The 18,040-nt window shown below is 35.2% G+C and overlaps 1 protein-coding gene across 9 annotated transcripts in view; it reads right to left on the bottom strand.

The window, feature by feature from the left end:
• Positions 1-3,187: 3,187 nt before the first annotated feature.
• SRSF12 (serine and arginine rich splicing factor 12) overlaps positions 3,188-18,040 on the bottom strand; it is a 41,762-nt gene continuing 26,909 nt past the window's right edge. For 3 of the 9 annotated variants that reach the window (XM_082406018.1, XM_082406016.1, XM_082406017.1), the window contains 4 exons: positions 11,524-11,628; positions 10,105-10,208; positions 9,788-9,929; positions 3,188-3,991 (listed from right to left, as the gene is read on the bottom strand). In XM_082406018.1, the coding sequence (XP_082262144.1) occupies positions 3,622-3,991; positions 9,788-9,929; positions 10,105-10,208; positions 11,524-11,628 (721 nt within the window). In that variant the 3' untranslated portion in view covers positions 3,188-3,621. Of the gene's footprint in view, positions 3,992-9,787; positions 9,930-10,104; positions 18,039-18,040 lie in introns of those variants that run through there. The other 6 variants (XM_082406019.1, XM_082406022.1, XM_082406020.1 and 3 more) reach the window with 5 other exon arrangements.

Here is an 18,040-nt window from a genome sequence, read left to right as displayed (position 1 = left end):
GGTATAGTATCCTATGTATATTTTTAAATTCAGTCTTTCCTCACATGATTCCTTTAAATAAAAAATGGTATTTGTCATTATTGTAAAGTACTGTTTTAACTTGAATGAAGTTGAATCAACCTGGAATATCTAACACTTCTATAAGGGAATATTATATTTCTAAATAGGTTTTTGACTATAATATCTTTACGCTTTATTTGCTTCTTTTCAAAAGATGTACCCAATTTAATTCCATAATCACAGTCAATCCATCAATTACAGTCCATTCACCTTCTCTGTGGGCTGTCCCAGCTCTACTGTGTTCCTGGGATGGGATCAGTGCATTAGGGGCATTCTCTAAGCAGTGGGGCCAGGCCCTAGCCCAGTCAGGAGTGAAGTGCTTACTCCCCCAAGGCTGTCTATGTGAGGCAATGGGGCCTTGTCTGGGATGCACAAAGCTGTGGTTAATTTGCTTAATTTTAAGAGCATCTTTTTAAAGGTACATGATATAAAATTTCCAGAGGGCCTAAACTGACATGGTTAGATCAATGCCAGAGCTAATGTTATGATCCTAAATACCCTAGTTTCATCAAGGGAGTAATTTAGATGCTAAGTTTGTAATCTTCATTTAATACTTAAATTTTTCTAATCAAATATATGAGTTTTGAGACTAACATCCGTATGTCTCACTGAACCACTGGTCCTTAAAATACCGAGAGTCACGGACTTGTTTGAATACCTACAGGACCTAGATCTGAAGCTTCGGTTTCATGATACCAGATTAAGATCTTCTGCATAAGTAGCATGTATTTATTTATACAGATACCCCAAATAGTCTACCACACTGTTTGGAAAACAAATTTAATTTTTAACTCTAAATAAGAAATTACAATTTTAATGTAGTATAGAAGAATTATAGAAGTATTTCTAAACGCTTCTTCCTTTAAACTTCGACTAATTTTGCTTCATGCAATGGAATTGGAATAAAGGCAGAAATTCGTATTTATTTGAATACAACAGCATGTCTTAGAATAGTCGTATCTCAGATAACATATAAAGTCCTGAAATTAGTTAATATTTTACATTTAAAAATAAACAGCCCAGTGGCACAAGATTAAACCCCCGACTCCAGATAAAAAATTTGGCATATTCCCCCATTACATTTGCAGCTACAAAATACCAGCTGCTATACAGAAATTGTATATTATTCATGGGGAGAAGAAACCAAGCAGTCATGGTGGCCACCTTTATCTTCTTTGACATTAACTTATCCTCTATGAATCTTGAACAAATGGAGGTAGGTAGTGCCCCTACACTAAACATAGGAAGTACCTGAGATGTGTGATACATTTGCTTTATTTAACAATCCTACCCTAAGTATCCTCTCTTAAAAGGTCCAAGAAACAATTCTACAGCAGAAGTGAACCCTAGAATAGATGTACCCAGAGGACAATTTTCCAGGGTATCAGCACAACTGCCAATCAATTTCCACTCAGTCACAGAACCCATTTTCACTGAACCCTATAATCATTTCCTTTCCAAATTCTATTCTCTCCTTTTCCTCTCAATATTATCTTAGTTTAGCATGTATCTGTCAAAGACTTTTCTCTTCCAAAAAGACAAGCACGGTGATCAGGGGGGGCCGTATGCAGCCCAGCCACCACCCAGCTCCAAAGTGTAATGGTTGTGTGACCTTGTGCATGTCATTTAACCTCTCTGCGTCTCACTTACGTTATCTGCAGTGGTACTGACCTCATAAAGCTGTTGTGATGAGTGAGTAATGTAAAACTTACAGAGCAGTGCCAAGCACATAGTAAATGATCAGAAAGTTTAAACTATTATCATTCCAGTTTTTCCATCAAACCAAACAGAACCCTCCTAAGCAGCCCAGGGATTACAGTGGAAAACCAAATCAGAGGTAAATCGAAGGATTAAGCATGTTCAGAAACACTGCCTTATTAACTTTTTACTAAGATATAATGATTAAATGTAAAGACACTACAATCAACTCCTGGTTAGTATCTGGAATAACTACATATATGTGTATGTAAACCCAAACATTTATTTAGAAGATTCAAAAAATTAGTATTTGTCTTGCTCTTTCTTCAGACTGTCCTCTCAATTTTCAATACTGCCACATAATTTTATAACTAAATTTTTATTATATTTGAACACTTCAAAGAGCTATAAATTTTGCTATGATAGAGAAAATCTACTCAGAAAGTACAGTATACATGAATTTACGGTACCTGTCCAAATATTACCAGCATATAAATTATTTTGTAAAGTTATTTCTTACACAGGATGTAAAATGCAAAAAAAAAAAAATGGAATTTGTATTCAGAATAGAAGCAATATTGGCTCCTATATGCTAAAAATATAAGACATATTTTTTTTCTAAAACACTCTAGATACAAATATTAACTGTATGGGCTGAGAACTTTTAATTTCAATGTAATTCAACAAGGTACACAAGTAGAGCTCTATAAATATATCCCCTATAGTAACCATATGCAAAACCATTTTATCACAAATACTACCAAAACCCTCTGAAAAACATAATCTACAAACACATTTTTAAAGAAATTCTTAGTTTTAACAACTACAAAAGCAATGAATATCAATAAAGCTATTTGGCTTAAAAAAATGAAGGGCAGTGTAATGTAAATCCCAATACTGCAAAGTTGTTTTTTCAGGAGGCAGTCTTGAGTTTCTTAATGCAAGGTACTAAACATTTCCAAAAATAAATAAGACTTATTCTATACAATTTAAAGTCGTCAGCTAGAGCTCTAAAAAGAAAAATTAAGCAATAGATGAAAAGTAGGTATGCAGAATTAATGGTATAAAGTATAATTTTTATACAAAATGTACCACTCTTCAAATGTGTAAGGCTTGATATGAATTTTTTGGACTATGAGTGTTGCACATCATTTTTAGAGTAGTCTCAAACCATTCAAAACTCAGAATTTTTATAACGTTTCGATATTTCTGAAGTGAATAAATATGGTATAGGATGCAAGTTAATGTCTACTTATCTATACTGTTCCACCCAGTAAAAATAAACCTTTTCTGAGCTTAGGAAAGAATGTATCTTTTGAATGCTTGATCTCTCTATAAACTCTACTTTTAGAAATGTCAGAATTTTGTAATATGAATTAATACCCATCAGGAATTGGCCCAAGTTTAAAGAGAAAACAAAAAGGAGACGTAAGATGTCAAATAGTCTTAAGTTTGCCCTATGCGATTATACAGTCATAATTACTTTTTACATGAAAGGAAAGTGCTTTAAAGTAAAAAAAACTTTTGTAAAAGTTATTAGTATTATTAATACTTAACATCCAAGTCCAATTTCCCAAATTAGTTCCATTTTATCCATTTCCTTTGAAAAGTACACTTCTGCCACAATGTAAACAAAAAAATGGTCCATAAAATGGGACATTACTCACATCATAATTTGTGGTATGGGCCCTTAAATCGAGACCAAATTTTCATTAACCCAAGCTAGAGAGATTTTATCTCTTGCACATGCCCAAAGTAACTAATATCAACTCACTTTTTCTGTAAGCCTTGAAGAATTTTTATTTAACATAATGAGAGGTTTAATAACATATTAAATACTACGTAGCACTCTTCTGTTGCTGTTCACCAACTGTTTTTATGACGATAACTCCGAGATCTGGAATGTGATCGAAAATGAGAGTGTTTTGCTGTTTGTGCTTTAGTTTCAGAATTGGTAAACCCTCTGGGAGATTTACATGGGGATCTTGCTATGGAGTCAGAATGTCTTCCATGTGATCTTGATTTTGTTCCTGAGCTGGTCTGCTTTTGAGGTGAGCTTGATTGTGATTTTCCTATCGACTTGGACCTTTTTTGCAAGGACTTGGACCTTGACCGTCCTCTAGAACCAGAATTCCTTCTTGGGGTTCTTGACTGCCTTGCTGAGGTAGATCGCCTTGGTAGTGATTTGGAGCGAGATTTAGACTGGCTGTAAGAAAATCGCCTGTGTCGGGACCTGCAAACATCCATAATATCAGAGTATATATTTCACACAAAAATAGTTAATAGGTTAGGAAACAACACTTTAAGGAACTTATATACTTTACATAACATTAGTTATGTTTTTATTGGATAAGCTAAAAGAAACAACTCTAATTTTATCATGCATGCTTCTGGTTCAAACATAAGTACAAGTTTGTAATATCTGACCAAAAGATTTTGACTTTGCTAGATATCAATATATCTTATGAGCCAGTTCTGAAAAATATATTTATTTTGCATATTTAGTCTGGGTTACATAATCCTAAGAGGTTAGAAAATCTGAAGGGAAAAAAAAGAAAGAAAGAAAATATTTAAAGCTTATCAAATGTTTACAAAGACAAAAACCTAGATGGAGGACTTCTGAATCTTGCCATGACAGAGTAGCTTGTTCTAGACTAATCTTCCCATAGAAAAGAGCTATATAAAAAGCTAGACAACATTTATAAAACAACTGTTAAAAGGCATTGGAGAATTACCAACACAAGCAGAATTCGAGGGGTTACAAGCCATAGCTCTTTTCCTAAGACCATTTTCCAAATGCCAGCATGGGAGACTTGAGCCCAACTAGAAAACAGCTATTGGACTAAGCTGCAGAGACAGAAGTTAGAATTCAGGGCCATGAAAATGGCTAGGACTGGAGAGACGAAAATCCCAGAGGTAAGGACACCACAGGCAACCCCCACCCCCTAAGATCTGCCTACAAGTTCTCCTCAGTCGCTGGCTGTCTTCCAAGTTGCACATGCACAGGATTAGACTCTAAGAGGTCAGCAGAAAACAGCAGCTGGAAGATTTAAGAACTTAGCTGAGCAAGAGGGAGGGGATATGGGGATATATGTATATGCATAGCTGATTCACTTTGTTATAAAGCAGAAACTAACACACCATTGTAAAGCAATTATACTCCAATAAAGATGTTAAAAAAAAAAAAAAAAACTTAGCTGAAATTTTCTCAGATACAGAGTTGCTGGTGAGAGAGGCTGGAATTCAAGCCCCCCAAAAGGTCAAGGAGCCTTGAGTGACAACGCAGGCTTTCAATTAAGAAGCCAGAAGGGCCTCATCCTCCAGGTTAAGGGTCATGCCCTAGGAGTAAGTGTAAAGCTGAAATGGATCAGCCTTAACAGTGCCTCAAACCAAGCCTTGACAGGATCAAGGTGATCTGCCAATGCTCTGCCCGCTAGAAGAAAACAGCTTTCTTTGGAGAATCGTATCATCCAAAACCTCTATAATCTTTCAACAGTAATGTCTAACATCCAATAAAAAATTATGAGGTATGTGAAAAACAGACAAAAATGACTAAAAGCTAAGGAAAATAAAAGACAAAAGAATGAGACCCAAAATAATTTGGATATTGGCATTATTCACAAAATAATTTTTTTAATTACTATGATTAACATGTTCAAGAAAATAAGGGAATTCCCTGGCATTCCAGTGGTTAGGACTCTGAGCTTCCACTTCAGGGGGCCCAGGTTTGATCCCTGGTCAAGGAACTAAGATCCCACAAGCCACGGGGCACAGCCAAAAAAATACAAAAATAAAGAAAAGAAGAGGAAAAGACAAATAAATAAAAAAAGATGGGGAATTTAAACAATACTGGAATCTATAAAAAGAATCAAATGGACATTTTAGAACCAACAACATGATATTCGAACTTAAAAAGTCATTAGATGGGGCTTCCCTGGTGGCGCAGTGGTTGAGAGTCTGCCTGTCAATGCAGGGGACGTGGGTTCGCGCCCAGGCCTGGGAGGATCCCATATGCTGCGGAGCAACTGGGCCCGTGAGCCACAACTACTGAGCCTGTGCGTCTGGAGCCTGTGCCCCACAACAAGAGAGGCCGCGACGGTGAAAGGCCCGCGCACCGCGATGAAGAGTGGCCCTGCTTGCCGCAACTAGAGAAAGCCCTCGCACAGAAACAAAGACCCAACACAGCCAAAAATAAAAATAAATAAATAAAATGCTGGCTTAACTCCTAGAGAGTTTCATTAAAAAAAAAAAAGAAAAAAAAGTCATTAGATGGATTTAATAGCAGTCTAGATACAGCAGAAGTAAGAAATAGCAAACTGGTCATTAGAAAAATATTATAGTGAAACACAATGAGAAAAGAAATTTTAAGAAATCCCAGAACAGAGCATAAGAGTTATTTGGTACATACTCACGTGGCCTAAGGGAAAAATTGAATAAGGTACAAGCGATGTTTGAAGAGATGATGGCCTAGAATTTTCCAAAACTAATGAAAGGCATAATAACACAATTTCAAGGAACTCAGTAAACCTCAGGTAGAATAAATACAAAGAAACCTATGCTGGGCATGTCACAGTGAAATTGCTGAAAACCAAAGTAAGAGAAAAATCTGAAAATCTGCTAGAGAACAGTAGACACATTACCTTCAAAGGAGCAACATTAAGACTGACTGTGGATATCAGAACAATGGAATGACATTATTAAAGAAAGAAAAAAACTTCCTGCCAACTTATAACTCTATCTTCAGCAAAAATATCTTTCAAAAATGAATATAAAATGAAGATGTTTTCAGACAAACTGAGAGAATTCACTGCCATTAGACTTGTACTCTAAGAAACGGTAAAAATGCTTCAAGATGAAGGAAAATAATCCCAGGTAGAAGCATGGAACTACAGGAAGGAACAAAGAGCACTGGAAAGTATAAACATATTGATGTAGAATATATTTTAGAATAAAAGCACAGTCTTTTATTTTTATTTTTTTTAAAGCACAGTTTTTTAGAAATTATTGTTTCATTCCTGTTGTAGACAGTGTAGAAAACAAAATGGGAAAATTGTCCTTGGGAAAAAAAATTCTAACATAAGAAAAAAAACAGGATGCATATAAACACTACTACATATAAAATAGATAACCAACAAGGACCTACTGTATAGCACAGGGAACTACACTCAGTATTCTGTAATAACCTATAAGGGAAAAGAATCTGAAAAAGAATATATATATATAAATGAATCACTGTGCTGTACACCTGAAACTAACAGAACACTGTAAATCAACTACACTTCAATAAAACTTAAAAAAAAAAAAGGATGCTATATTTGGACTAGGGGCAATTTTAACATTCTTCAGGAATATTTAGGAGTATATACACATTCACTGACACAAATTTAACAAAGATTTATGGAATATCTGAGTAAGGGACTACTGATAAATGCTAGGGATATTAAGCATTAAGACAAAAGTCCTTGCTCCACAAAGAGTTCACAGTCTAATGATAGCAGCAAACTAGTTTTTTCCCACATCCACTAAAGGCAAAAGCAGTGACCTCTTTTTATCTACGGTAATACGCCACATACACTGAATATATTTATAGTACATGTTAGACTTATCTATATGCTGACCCATACACATACACACACACACACAATCTGATCCTTATGAAACTTAAGAGCTGGGTAACATTTGCATTCTCTATAATACAACTTTACAAATAAAAAACACTGAGGTCAGAGAGGTTAAGCAACGGTCTTATAACTAGAACAGAGAAGAACAGCATTGTCTTGCAAGAAAATGTGGTTTTTTTCTATTTATTTATTTATTTTTTTTGGACGCTCTGCATGCAGGATCTTATCTCCCTGACCAGGGATCAAACCCAAGGCCCCCTACAGGGGAAGTGTGGAGTCTTAACCACTGTACCACCAGGGAGTCCCCGTTCTTTCTATTCCTGATACTCCATGATGACTGGGATAACTGACAGACTTCTTTTTTGTTTGTTTTTCCTCCAGCCAAGTAGTATACTTTACTGCCACTAGAAGGCAGAAAATGCTGTGAATGTTCTGGTTAATCAAGGCTCTATCGCATTTGGAAACCGCTTATATTCTTAATGAATTAGATGGGCAATTTTTTCCTTTTCTTTTACAAACTAAGTCTTTTTCACCAAGGCCAGTAGATATTATTCAATAAATTAGGGCAGTGCTGCTTTAGGTACAATATTACATCTACTTTGATTTTTGGTTTATTAACCATTCATTAATTTATAGTAACGTGAACTGTTGAACATCACTTTCTTACTATTCATGTCTTTCATGAAGCCAGAAGCAGTACCATTGGTACTGGTGTGACTTTCCTATACACATGGCATGTAAAATTTCTTAATTTGTTCCCACATTTTAGGTTCTATAAATATAACTTGTATTTGAGTATATCAGTGTCAAAATCTCAAATAATCAATCAGTAGGAAAATGGCTCTCCCTTGGCCATGGAACAAAATGGATTATTCTCCACAGACACAAGGGAGGTTTATATTCTTACACTATCAAAGTATGATAAAAAGAATCAAATTCCAGAACACAGTATGACTGTTCCTAAATATTTCTTTACCAATCTTGGTGATGGCTCAATCCTGACCTGGGTTCTTCTGGCTTATTAAAGGAGCTTAAGGCTTCCTCCTACTTGCATGCCTCCCTCAGAATGAGCCAAGATCAAAGCATTTGATTCATACCCAAGGAGAGGGACTGAGCTGACATGTAAGATTCTAGGGCTCTGAAGAGGCCACATTTTCTAGTAATCAAGATTCTTGGGTATTTCTCTCTCCCTATCTTTTCTTTCCACTTGGCTGGAGGGACTGGAGCCAGGCCACTTCACAGTCTTGTTTTTAGAACTAGGGACTTGGGGCAAAGACTCTCTGTCTAGCTCTGGTACATATACCCTATGTTGGGCTTTTCCTTGTCTAGGCTCTTGGAGTTGAGGAATGGAAGGACTGGAGTGAAAGCGAGCAGTTCTGCAGATCATTTTTGATTTGAGGCTATGTCGTCATGGGACAGCATAGGGGTACGACATATGGCCCAGGAAAGCCAACTCTTTTTCTTTCTTTCTTTTTTTTTTTTTGGCTGCACAGCTCAGCATGTGGGATCTTAGTTCCCCAACCAGGGATCAAATCCTCGCCCCCTGCAGTGGAAGCGCAGAGTCTTAACCACTGGACCACCAGGGAAATCCCCAGGAGAGCCAACTCTTATTACTCATAGAAAGAGGATGCTAGTGTAAACGCTGATCATTCTTCAAGGGCAGAATTCACCTTAAAATTCTACATGCCTATGAAAAAAATCACAGCATTAAAACTCAAGATAAATAGTGCCTAAGTGTTTAGGAATTTAGGCATGCTAGTACAATTTCAGTTATTACTTAAATAGCTTCACCAAGTAATTAATTTCCATTGTGATTTACTATTATTCTAACAGAAACAAACTCCTAGCAGGCAAAATAGATAACTTGCAAGTATCTTTTTCTGAAAAATCTACCACTTTTATGTCTTCTTCCTACAATACTACCGTACTTGGACTTTATTCTTGAAAATAATTTGCCTTTTATAAATATATTGATTTACATTAACTTTAGTCAACTTCCTTTCACAGTGATTACACTGTATTTCTTATGAGTTTTTAATCATAAGACTTCAAGATTCTTAATCTGGGGGTTCATTTAGGAAAATTTTATTTTTTTAAAATCCTCATTTTATTTGTCAAGTATACACTTTTTAATTTTTTGTTTTTTCCTCAGTATATATTATCTTTCTACTAAAAAGGTTAAAGTTAAGTCTGTCATGAAATGAAAACACTGGAAGGTATCTAATAAACCCAAGTTAAAATAACAATATATGACAAATAGAGAAGAGCATATCCTTCTACAAAAGTTGATTCTTTATGTATATTAAATAAAATGATTCTGGTGGCCTGTTTTTGCAAACTCTTTAAAATGTTTTCCATTTTAAAATTAAGAAAATTAAGTTTTCAATCCCCTTGTATTTTGTACTCACTCTTTAAGGCTATCAGACCGCCGCCTATTTCTTCCCCATGAAGAACTTCTACTTCGAGTTCTCCTTTGGCTGGGGCTTCTTGATCTCCTATGATCACTTGGAGAACAAGGGTGACGTTCTTTTGATTTCATTTGGCCTGGTGCTAGAATATGAAATTCAAGATTTATAATTCATTACCTGAAAACCTCAATAAATAACCACTCAATAAATAAACCACTCGAATAGTATATTCTGAAAGAATTTTAAATTAAAAAAATCTGTCATTGCTGAAACTCATTCTGCTAAATAAACAAGATCCACTATTTAGTCACACTTACTTTTGCGATCACCTTGTGCAAACTGTATTTCAATCTGACGGCCACATACCCACTTTCTATTGAGGTTATAAAGAGCATCTTCAGCATCACGAACATCTTCAAATATGACTAGCTGTTAAGGACACTTTGAACATCAGATATCAAATAAAAATATTATTTTTAAAGAATTATTTACATGTGACATGAAATTATTAGGAAAAACAAGCTCAAGTCATTAAGCTCACATCTCTAATATGAATAATCAGAAAAAAATGTCACTTATTATCAAAACAAATGCCCCATTATGATTCAGAAGAGTGAATCTAAAAATAAAAAAACAGAAACAAATCTCTATATTTTTAATGTATACATCAGTGTAGCTGTAGTATGCATGTATAATTAGAAACTATGAGAAAAAGATAAGTCCAACATTGGTTAGTATTATCAAATAAACTGTTTAGGACTCACTCCTTTCTCTTAGGTAAAAGATTTATCAGGTTTTTCACTGAAAAATAATCAGCATGCAGAAATCTTTATTCTGAAATTAAAATTACTCTTTCATTAAAAGGCTTTTAAAATTAATTTAGGAGAAATTACTTATAAACAAAAGTGCACACATATAAGTGAACTAAAACATATATTCAAAACTGATTTGGTTCTTTAAAAATGATATTTAACTTTGAACCTACTGCTTTAAAATATCTTTATGTTTTTATTATTTGGGATATGATTATAAAAGAAATATATAAACAATCTGCAAACATCTGGAATTACATATATTGATTCCTAATACCCCACTAAACTCCCTTATCTATATAAATTATATATTAAACCTAAATAAATGGAAACAAATTATATAAAACGACTAAATAGCTGTATTTCAGGAGGTTGTTGCTGGTTTAACTTTTTTAAAAATAGAAAACAGAAAAAGCTCAAGTAATGCAATACAAAATGAGACTTTGGCAATTACCTCAATGTCACTTGATCTTGAACCTTGACCTTTATTCTTTAGGGCTTGCAAGATGGACTTTATAAGAGACGCAGAACCAACATCAGACTTGGCTTTGATTCTGGAACTCTGAGTAAATGTAGGAAAGCCGAAGTCTCAACCTGGTGTTGGCTTTGTCTTTTGCTTGATAAAGACTTCCCCTCTTCCAGGTCTTTATATCTGTGTCCACCCTCCCTCTTTACTCCTTGATGCTTGAACTTTAGGTGCCTTTTGTCTCGCCTGCTCGGTTTATGCTTGGATTCTAGCTAACAGGTTGGTTCAAACTGAGGGGCGCTTGCCAGCTACTGTGGACTGCTTTAGATTTTCTGAGATAAAGAAATAAACACATTTAATTAGGCAATATTAATCTCATAAAATATACTCCTGAGTACATATATGTATATGCACATGTATGTAGTCTATTCACATGCACACAGTAAAATAAAGGATATTGAACATAAGCAAATCCTCTCGGGCGGCGGGTGTAGAAGTCAAGCGGAATGTAAACGTCTACTATAGGGCCATATCGACCAAACTCACGGCGCAAGTCCTCAGGCCTGAAGTGTTTTAGAAATAAGGTAAAGAAATATGAATAGCTGGATTAAAATATTTTGCCTACAGAAATCCAGTTGAAACCTTCAAAAGAAAGTATATTATCTGGACTAGCATTATCTAAAATTGTCTCTCACAGGAATTACCCAGGGTTTAGCAAAGAAGGAAAAAATAAAGAAAACAACAAGTTCTCAGGTCTCATTTTTGGAGATTCTGATTCATGACATCTGGAAATCTGTATTTTTACAAGCAGTCTAGGTGGGCTTTTATGCTTAGTCAGGTTGAGGAAACACTAACCCAGGACATCCACTTTTTTTTTTTGCTTTTTTTTTTAATTGAAGTATAGTTGATTTACAATATTGTGTTAGTTTCAGGTGTATATAGCACAGTGATTCAGAGTGTGTATATATATATGTGTGTGTGTATATATATACATTCCTTTTCAGATTCTTTTCCCTTATAGGTTATTACAAAATATTGAGTACAGTTCCCTGTGCTATACAATAGGTCCTTGTTGGTTACCTATTTTATATATAGCATATCCTCTTCTGAAAGTTACTCCTATTACAAGACTTTTCAATTGTCAATCTATAGAAAGTTCTATTAACTCTTTCATTAAGAACACATTCATCTCACTATAATTTCACATTTATGTTCATTGTTTTCAGATAGCAAGAATTAGATTCTGAAGAAGTCCTAAAATTATTTCTCAGGCTTTAAAGAAAAATGGTTGTTTTACTAGTAAACATAAAGCAAAAATAACTACCATAGTCTCAAATTTGACAAGTATTTTTGAGTCACTTATATGCTTTCTACTGTGATAGGTACTAAAGAGGGGACACCAAAGAAATACATCGCATAGTATTTGTCTTCATGGAGCTACAATTTAACTGAAGAGATAAAATACTTAGCATTAATAGCTGACAGTTATAATGCATTTATAAATTCCCATAACAACAGATGTTTACAGATGTTTACAGATGAGGGCACAGACAAGTGAACTCACCTAAGGTCACGGAGCCAGCAAGCGACAGAGCTGGAAGCAAACTCCCACAGTCTGACACTAATCTGGGTTCGTAACCACTCTACCCTGCTGCCTCGTGGAGATCTTAGGGATTCAAAATCAAGCTATGAGCACAAAACACGGCTCAGAAGATATCAGAGTATGTCAAAACATATTGTGTGGAAAAAAGACCCTAAGATGACTGCAAAGCTTCTAACTCGGGCAAATGGAAGAAAGATGGTGTCCATGATAAAAACTAGATAGCTGGAAAAGACAGTTCAATAGAAGAGGGAGGAGAGGCAAAAGAAGAAACTTTCAGGTTTGGAAATGCCAAATTTGGAACATCCATAAGAATTCTGTAAGCAACTGAAAACGGTGATTATACGAATTATATTGGTTATTTTCTTTTCAAGACTAGAAGTCAGTGATTAATGCTAGAGATTGGATTTAGGAGTTAGTACATAAAGATTCAACTAACACTGACTAAGTAGCCACTATATACCAGGCAGTGCCGGCAATATTATGACAAACTTTATTACATTTTTATTATTTATTATATTTATTTCATTTAATACTCACTATAACATGTTTAATTGTCTGCCTTCCCTGAGAGACTATTAACTTTAGATTTAGAGGACAGTGACAATGTCTTTTTTCTTTTGTTTATTCATTCAACAAATACTTATTGAATATGTACTATGGGCCAGGCTCTAGGAATATGAAGAGTACAAGAAAAACACAATTCCTGCTCCCATAAAACATAGACTACAGGGTAAAGATTCTCAACCATTCCTGAATATTGCAATCATCTGTGAAGGAGATATTATAGAAACAGGCATTCCAGCCTGATGCATTAATCCTTGACCTAATACGTGCTTCCCATGGTGAGCCCCAGTTATGTTTAAAGTTTTTAAAGGTTTCATAGGCAATTCTGAGGCTCAGGATTGAGAATCGCTTCTAAAGCAGGTGTCTTCACTAGTGTATCTCAGAACCTAGCATAGCTGCTTGGCACACAGTAGGCGCTCAGTATACATTTGCTGTATTAATGAGCAAAGGACACATTGTTACCATGTAATAGTCAAGGAGACAGAGTGAGAGCAGTTACCTTGCCCAGAGGTACACACAGCCAGTAGCAAAGCTAGTATTCAAATAAATGTCTTAGGAGGCAACCAATTCCATTAACCAAATGTGAGTGGCTGACAGAAGAGGACCCTAGATAATATAAAAGAGGCTGGAGCAGTGTGTGTGTCACAGGGGCTTAGAATCCCAGAAGTCTTAAGGAACAAATCTCAAAAGAGTTGGTTCCCTTTCATTGTCTCCACTCCCTCACCTGTGAGCTGTTGTTTTGTTTTCATTTATTTTTGCATTTTTGGTGTGATCTATTTTGACATTCAGAAATGTATAGAGATAATAAAAGAAACACCCATGTATCTACCAACAACATTTATTATATCTCAACACTTGCCCTATTTGCTGTAATTTTTAGTATTTTTTAAGAAATATTACATCCTCCTACCTAAGAAACAATCGTTGGTGTTCCTCATTCCTCTGCATAACTTTGTATTTCTACTGCAAATGCACATAAATGGTATCAGACTATTTGTAAAATTCTGCACCTTTCCTTCTCCTCCCTTGAGATTTCTCCATGTAGCTCTAGTTCACTCATTTTAACTCTGCATTGGTATGGTTATGAATAAACCACAATTTATTCATACATCTTTCTGTGGATGAACATTTTAAAATGCTTCTTTTTTAAACTGCAAACTGTGCTAGAGTGCACATTATGATGCATGTGCTTCCTAAAGCTCTTCAGAGTTCTCTGGGATGTACCACTAGCTATGCAACTGATGGGTTGGAGAGTACAAATATCTTCAGCTTCATTACATGTTCTCCAAAGTAGCCAAATCAACTTAAACTCCCCAAGACATGCATCAGAATTTCTAAGGATCCAACTCCTCACTAACATCTTTTACTCCTTGCCATTCTGAAGGATATAAAGTGAATGTGTATCTCATTATTTTAATTTTAATTTACCTAAACACCAGTGAGGTGCAACATCTTTACATGCTTATGGGTCATTTATTCTAGGGGCAGAATTTCTGGGTTTTTAAAGAGGATGTATATATTTAATTTCTATGAAAGAGCCAAACAGTTCTGCAAAGTGGTTGCACCATTTTATACTGCCACCACCAACATGTAAGTTTCAGTTGTACCAATCTTTGTCAACACTTGGTATTGTCAGTCTTTTTAATTTTAGCCATTCAACTGGGTGTTAAGTGGAATCTCACTGTGGTTTTAATTTGCATTTCCCCAACAACAAATGACACTGAGCACTTTTTCATGTGCTAATTGGACATTCGGATATTTTTCTCTTGAAAGTGTCTGAGTTTTTGGCCCATTTTTAATAATAACATTTGTCTTTTTATTATTGAGTTGTAAAAGTTCATTATTATTCTGAGAAAAAGTCCTTTGTGAGATATATGTTCTGTGAATATTTTCTCCCAGTCTTTGGCTTGCCTATTTACTTTCTTAATGCTATTTTTTAATGAACAGAAATTTTCATTTTGGAGAAATCTAATTTATCATTATTTTTTACGGTAATTACTTTCTTTGTCCTATAAGAAATCTCTGGCTATCCCCAAGTCATGAAGATATTCTCCTATGCTTTCTTCTACAAGCTTTACAGTTTCATCTTTTACATTTCAATTGATGATCCAGTTCAAATTACGTGAGGTAGAGGCTGCAGCACATTTTTTTCATATAATTAGTACATACATCCAGTTGTTACAGCACCATTTGTTGAAAAGACTTTCCTTTCTCTAATGGCTTTAGTGCCTTTGTCAAAAATCAAATGACTCTATATGTATGGATTATTTATGGACCCTCTCTTCTGTTCTACTGATATATTTGTCTATCCTTAGGCCAATATCAAACTGTTTTGAGTACCGTAACTTTTTAGTAAATCTTTAAGTCAGGTAGTATAAATCTTCCAGCTTCAGTGACCTTTTTCCAAATTATTTTGGCTATTCTAGATCCTTTGCATATTAATATATTTTAGAATTAACTTGTTAGTTTCTATTTTTTAAAAAGCATTTGGTCAGGAGTGCCTTGAATCTATAATATAATCAATTGGGACTGAATTGATAACTTAATAAAATTGCATCTTCCAATCTAAGAACAAAGTATATCTATCAATTTATTTTGGGCTTTGATCTCTCTTGGCAACATGTTATAGTCTTCTTCAATGCAAAGGTTTTTACATGTTTTTTTGTGAAACTTATTCCTATGTTTTTATGTGGTTTTTTTTTTAAAATAAATTTATTTATTTATTTATGGCTGTGTTGGGTCTTCATCATTGGGTCTTCGTTGCTGCATGCAGGCCCTCTAGTTGCGGCGAGCAGGGGCCACTCCTTGCTGCAGTGCGCGGGCCTCTCATCACAGTGGCTTGTCATTGCTCTAGGCGCACGGGCTTCAGTAGTTGTGGCACGTGGGCTCAGCAACCATAGCTCGTGGGCTCTAGAGTGCAGGCTCAGCAGTTGTGGCGCAGGGGCCCAGTTGCTCCGCGGCATGTGGGATCCCCCCAGACCTGGGATCAAACCCGTGTCCCCTGCACTGGCGGGCAGACTCCCAACCACTGCGCCACCAGGGAAGTCCCACCTAAGTATGTTTTTTAATACTAAGATAAATGGAATTTAAAAAATTTTTTCATTATTTGTTTGCTGTTAGTATACAGAAATAGAATTTTCACTAAGTTTACCTCATATCCTAATAACTCACTGAAACTCATTACTGGTTACTACAGCTTTATGTAAACAAATACGTCACCTAAGAATAGGGACAGGTTTTACTTTTACATTTATAATTTTTATGTCTTTTTTTCTTGCCTTGTTGCATTGCTTAGGACCTGCAATAAAATGCTGAATAGAGATTGTGAGAGTGGACGTCCTTGTCTTTTAAGAGGAAAGCATTCAGTTTCATCATTAAGTATGTTATTAGCTATAGGTTTTTCACAGATGCCCTTTATTAAGCTGAGGAAGTTCCCTTCTCTTCCTAGTTTGCTGAGACTTTTTATCATGAATCTTGCTGGATTTTGTTTAATGCTTTTTCTACATGACCACTGATATCAGTATTAATGTAGCCTCATACACACTGTAACCATAGGCTACTAAGTATATCCAAGAGAAGTACTTAATGGGTGCTCCCCAACTTAACATGATGATAAGCATCAAAATGGGAATGTTTTGAGATTTCCACATTACTTTGTTCCAATAGAAAACTATATCTGACATTAAAAAGATTACTGTACACAAAATGCCAAGATTTAAAATTAATATTCTTCCTGGTCCACATCTTACTTCACCAGTGAAAAGAAACATAACACAAATTATAAAATTATAAAATTAAAAAATCTTTCTTTAGTTCTTATGCTCAATTTCATTCCTAACAAATTTAATGCTAACCTATAATGTGTTTTAATGTCCTGTGCTTTATCATATGTATTAAAATGGCCACTTCAAAGAAACATTTAAAATAAAATTTGGCTTTGTTATAAAACTAACATTAAATAAAATATGAAAACAAGATAAAGAAAACCACTCAAAGGGATTTCTTTCCAGAATCATTTTCTGTAATATATATATAGATTTCCCCTTCATTTTTTATGTAATTGAAATCATACTGTATTTATAATTTTATACCGTTTGTTTTAACATATATCCCAATGATTTTCTTTATAAGCATACCAAATGTTAAAGCTAATTTAAAACGTGTCTAGGGGACTTCCCTGGTGGTGCAGTGGTTAAGAATCCGCCTGCCAATACAGGGGACACGGGTTTGAACCCTGGTCCGGGAAGATCCCACATGCCGCAGAGCAGCTAAGCCCATGCGCCACAACTACTGAGCCTGCGCTCTAGAGCCCGTGAGCCACAACTACTGAAGCCCACGTGCCACAACTACTGAAGCCCATGTGCCTAGAGCCTGTGCTCCGCAACAAGAGAAGCCACTGCAATGAGAGGCCCGTGCACAGCAACAAAGAGTAGCTCCTGCTCGCCACAACTAGAGAAAGCCCACGTGCAGCAACAAAGACCCAACACAGCCAAAAATAAAATTAATTAATTATAAATAACTAAATAAATGTGTCTGGGTGTCATATTGCTAGTTAACTTACACTATATGCCACCTTGTACAAAAATGCTATTAATTAAGGTTACATGTGATGATTCTACTTTCATAACATTACTCAACAGCTGTGCAGTTTTAGGAACGATCCTTAGTGTCTCTAAATCTCAGATTCTTAACTGTTATATAAGGTTACTGAAAATTTAATAAGATAACATAGTACAGTTTTTAGTACAGTGTCTGGTATACAGTGAGTACTCAACAAATGTTAGCGATTATTATAATTTCATTAATAC

This window comes from Balaenoptera borealis (assembly GCF_965194805.1).
Source record: "Balaenoptera borealis genome assembly, chromosome: 9".
NCBI lineage: Eukaryota > Metazoa > Chordata > Mammalia > Artiodactyla > Balaenopteridae > Balaenoptera > Balaenoptera borealis.
This window is presented reverse-complemented; position numbering and strand designations above follow the sequence as displayed.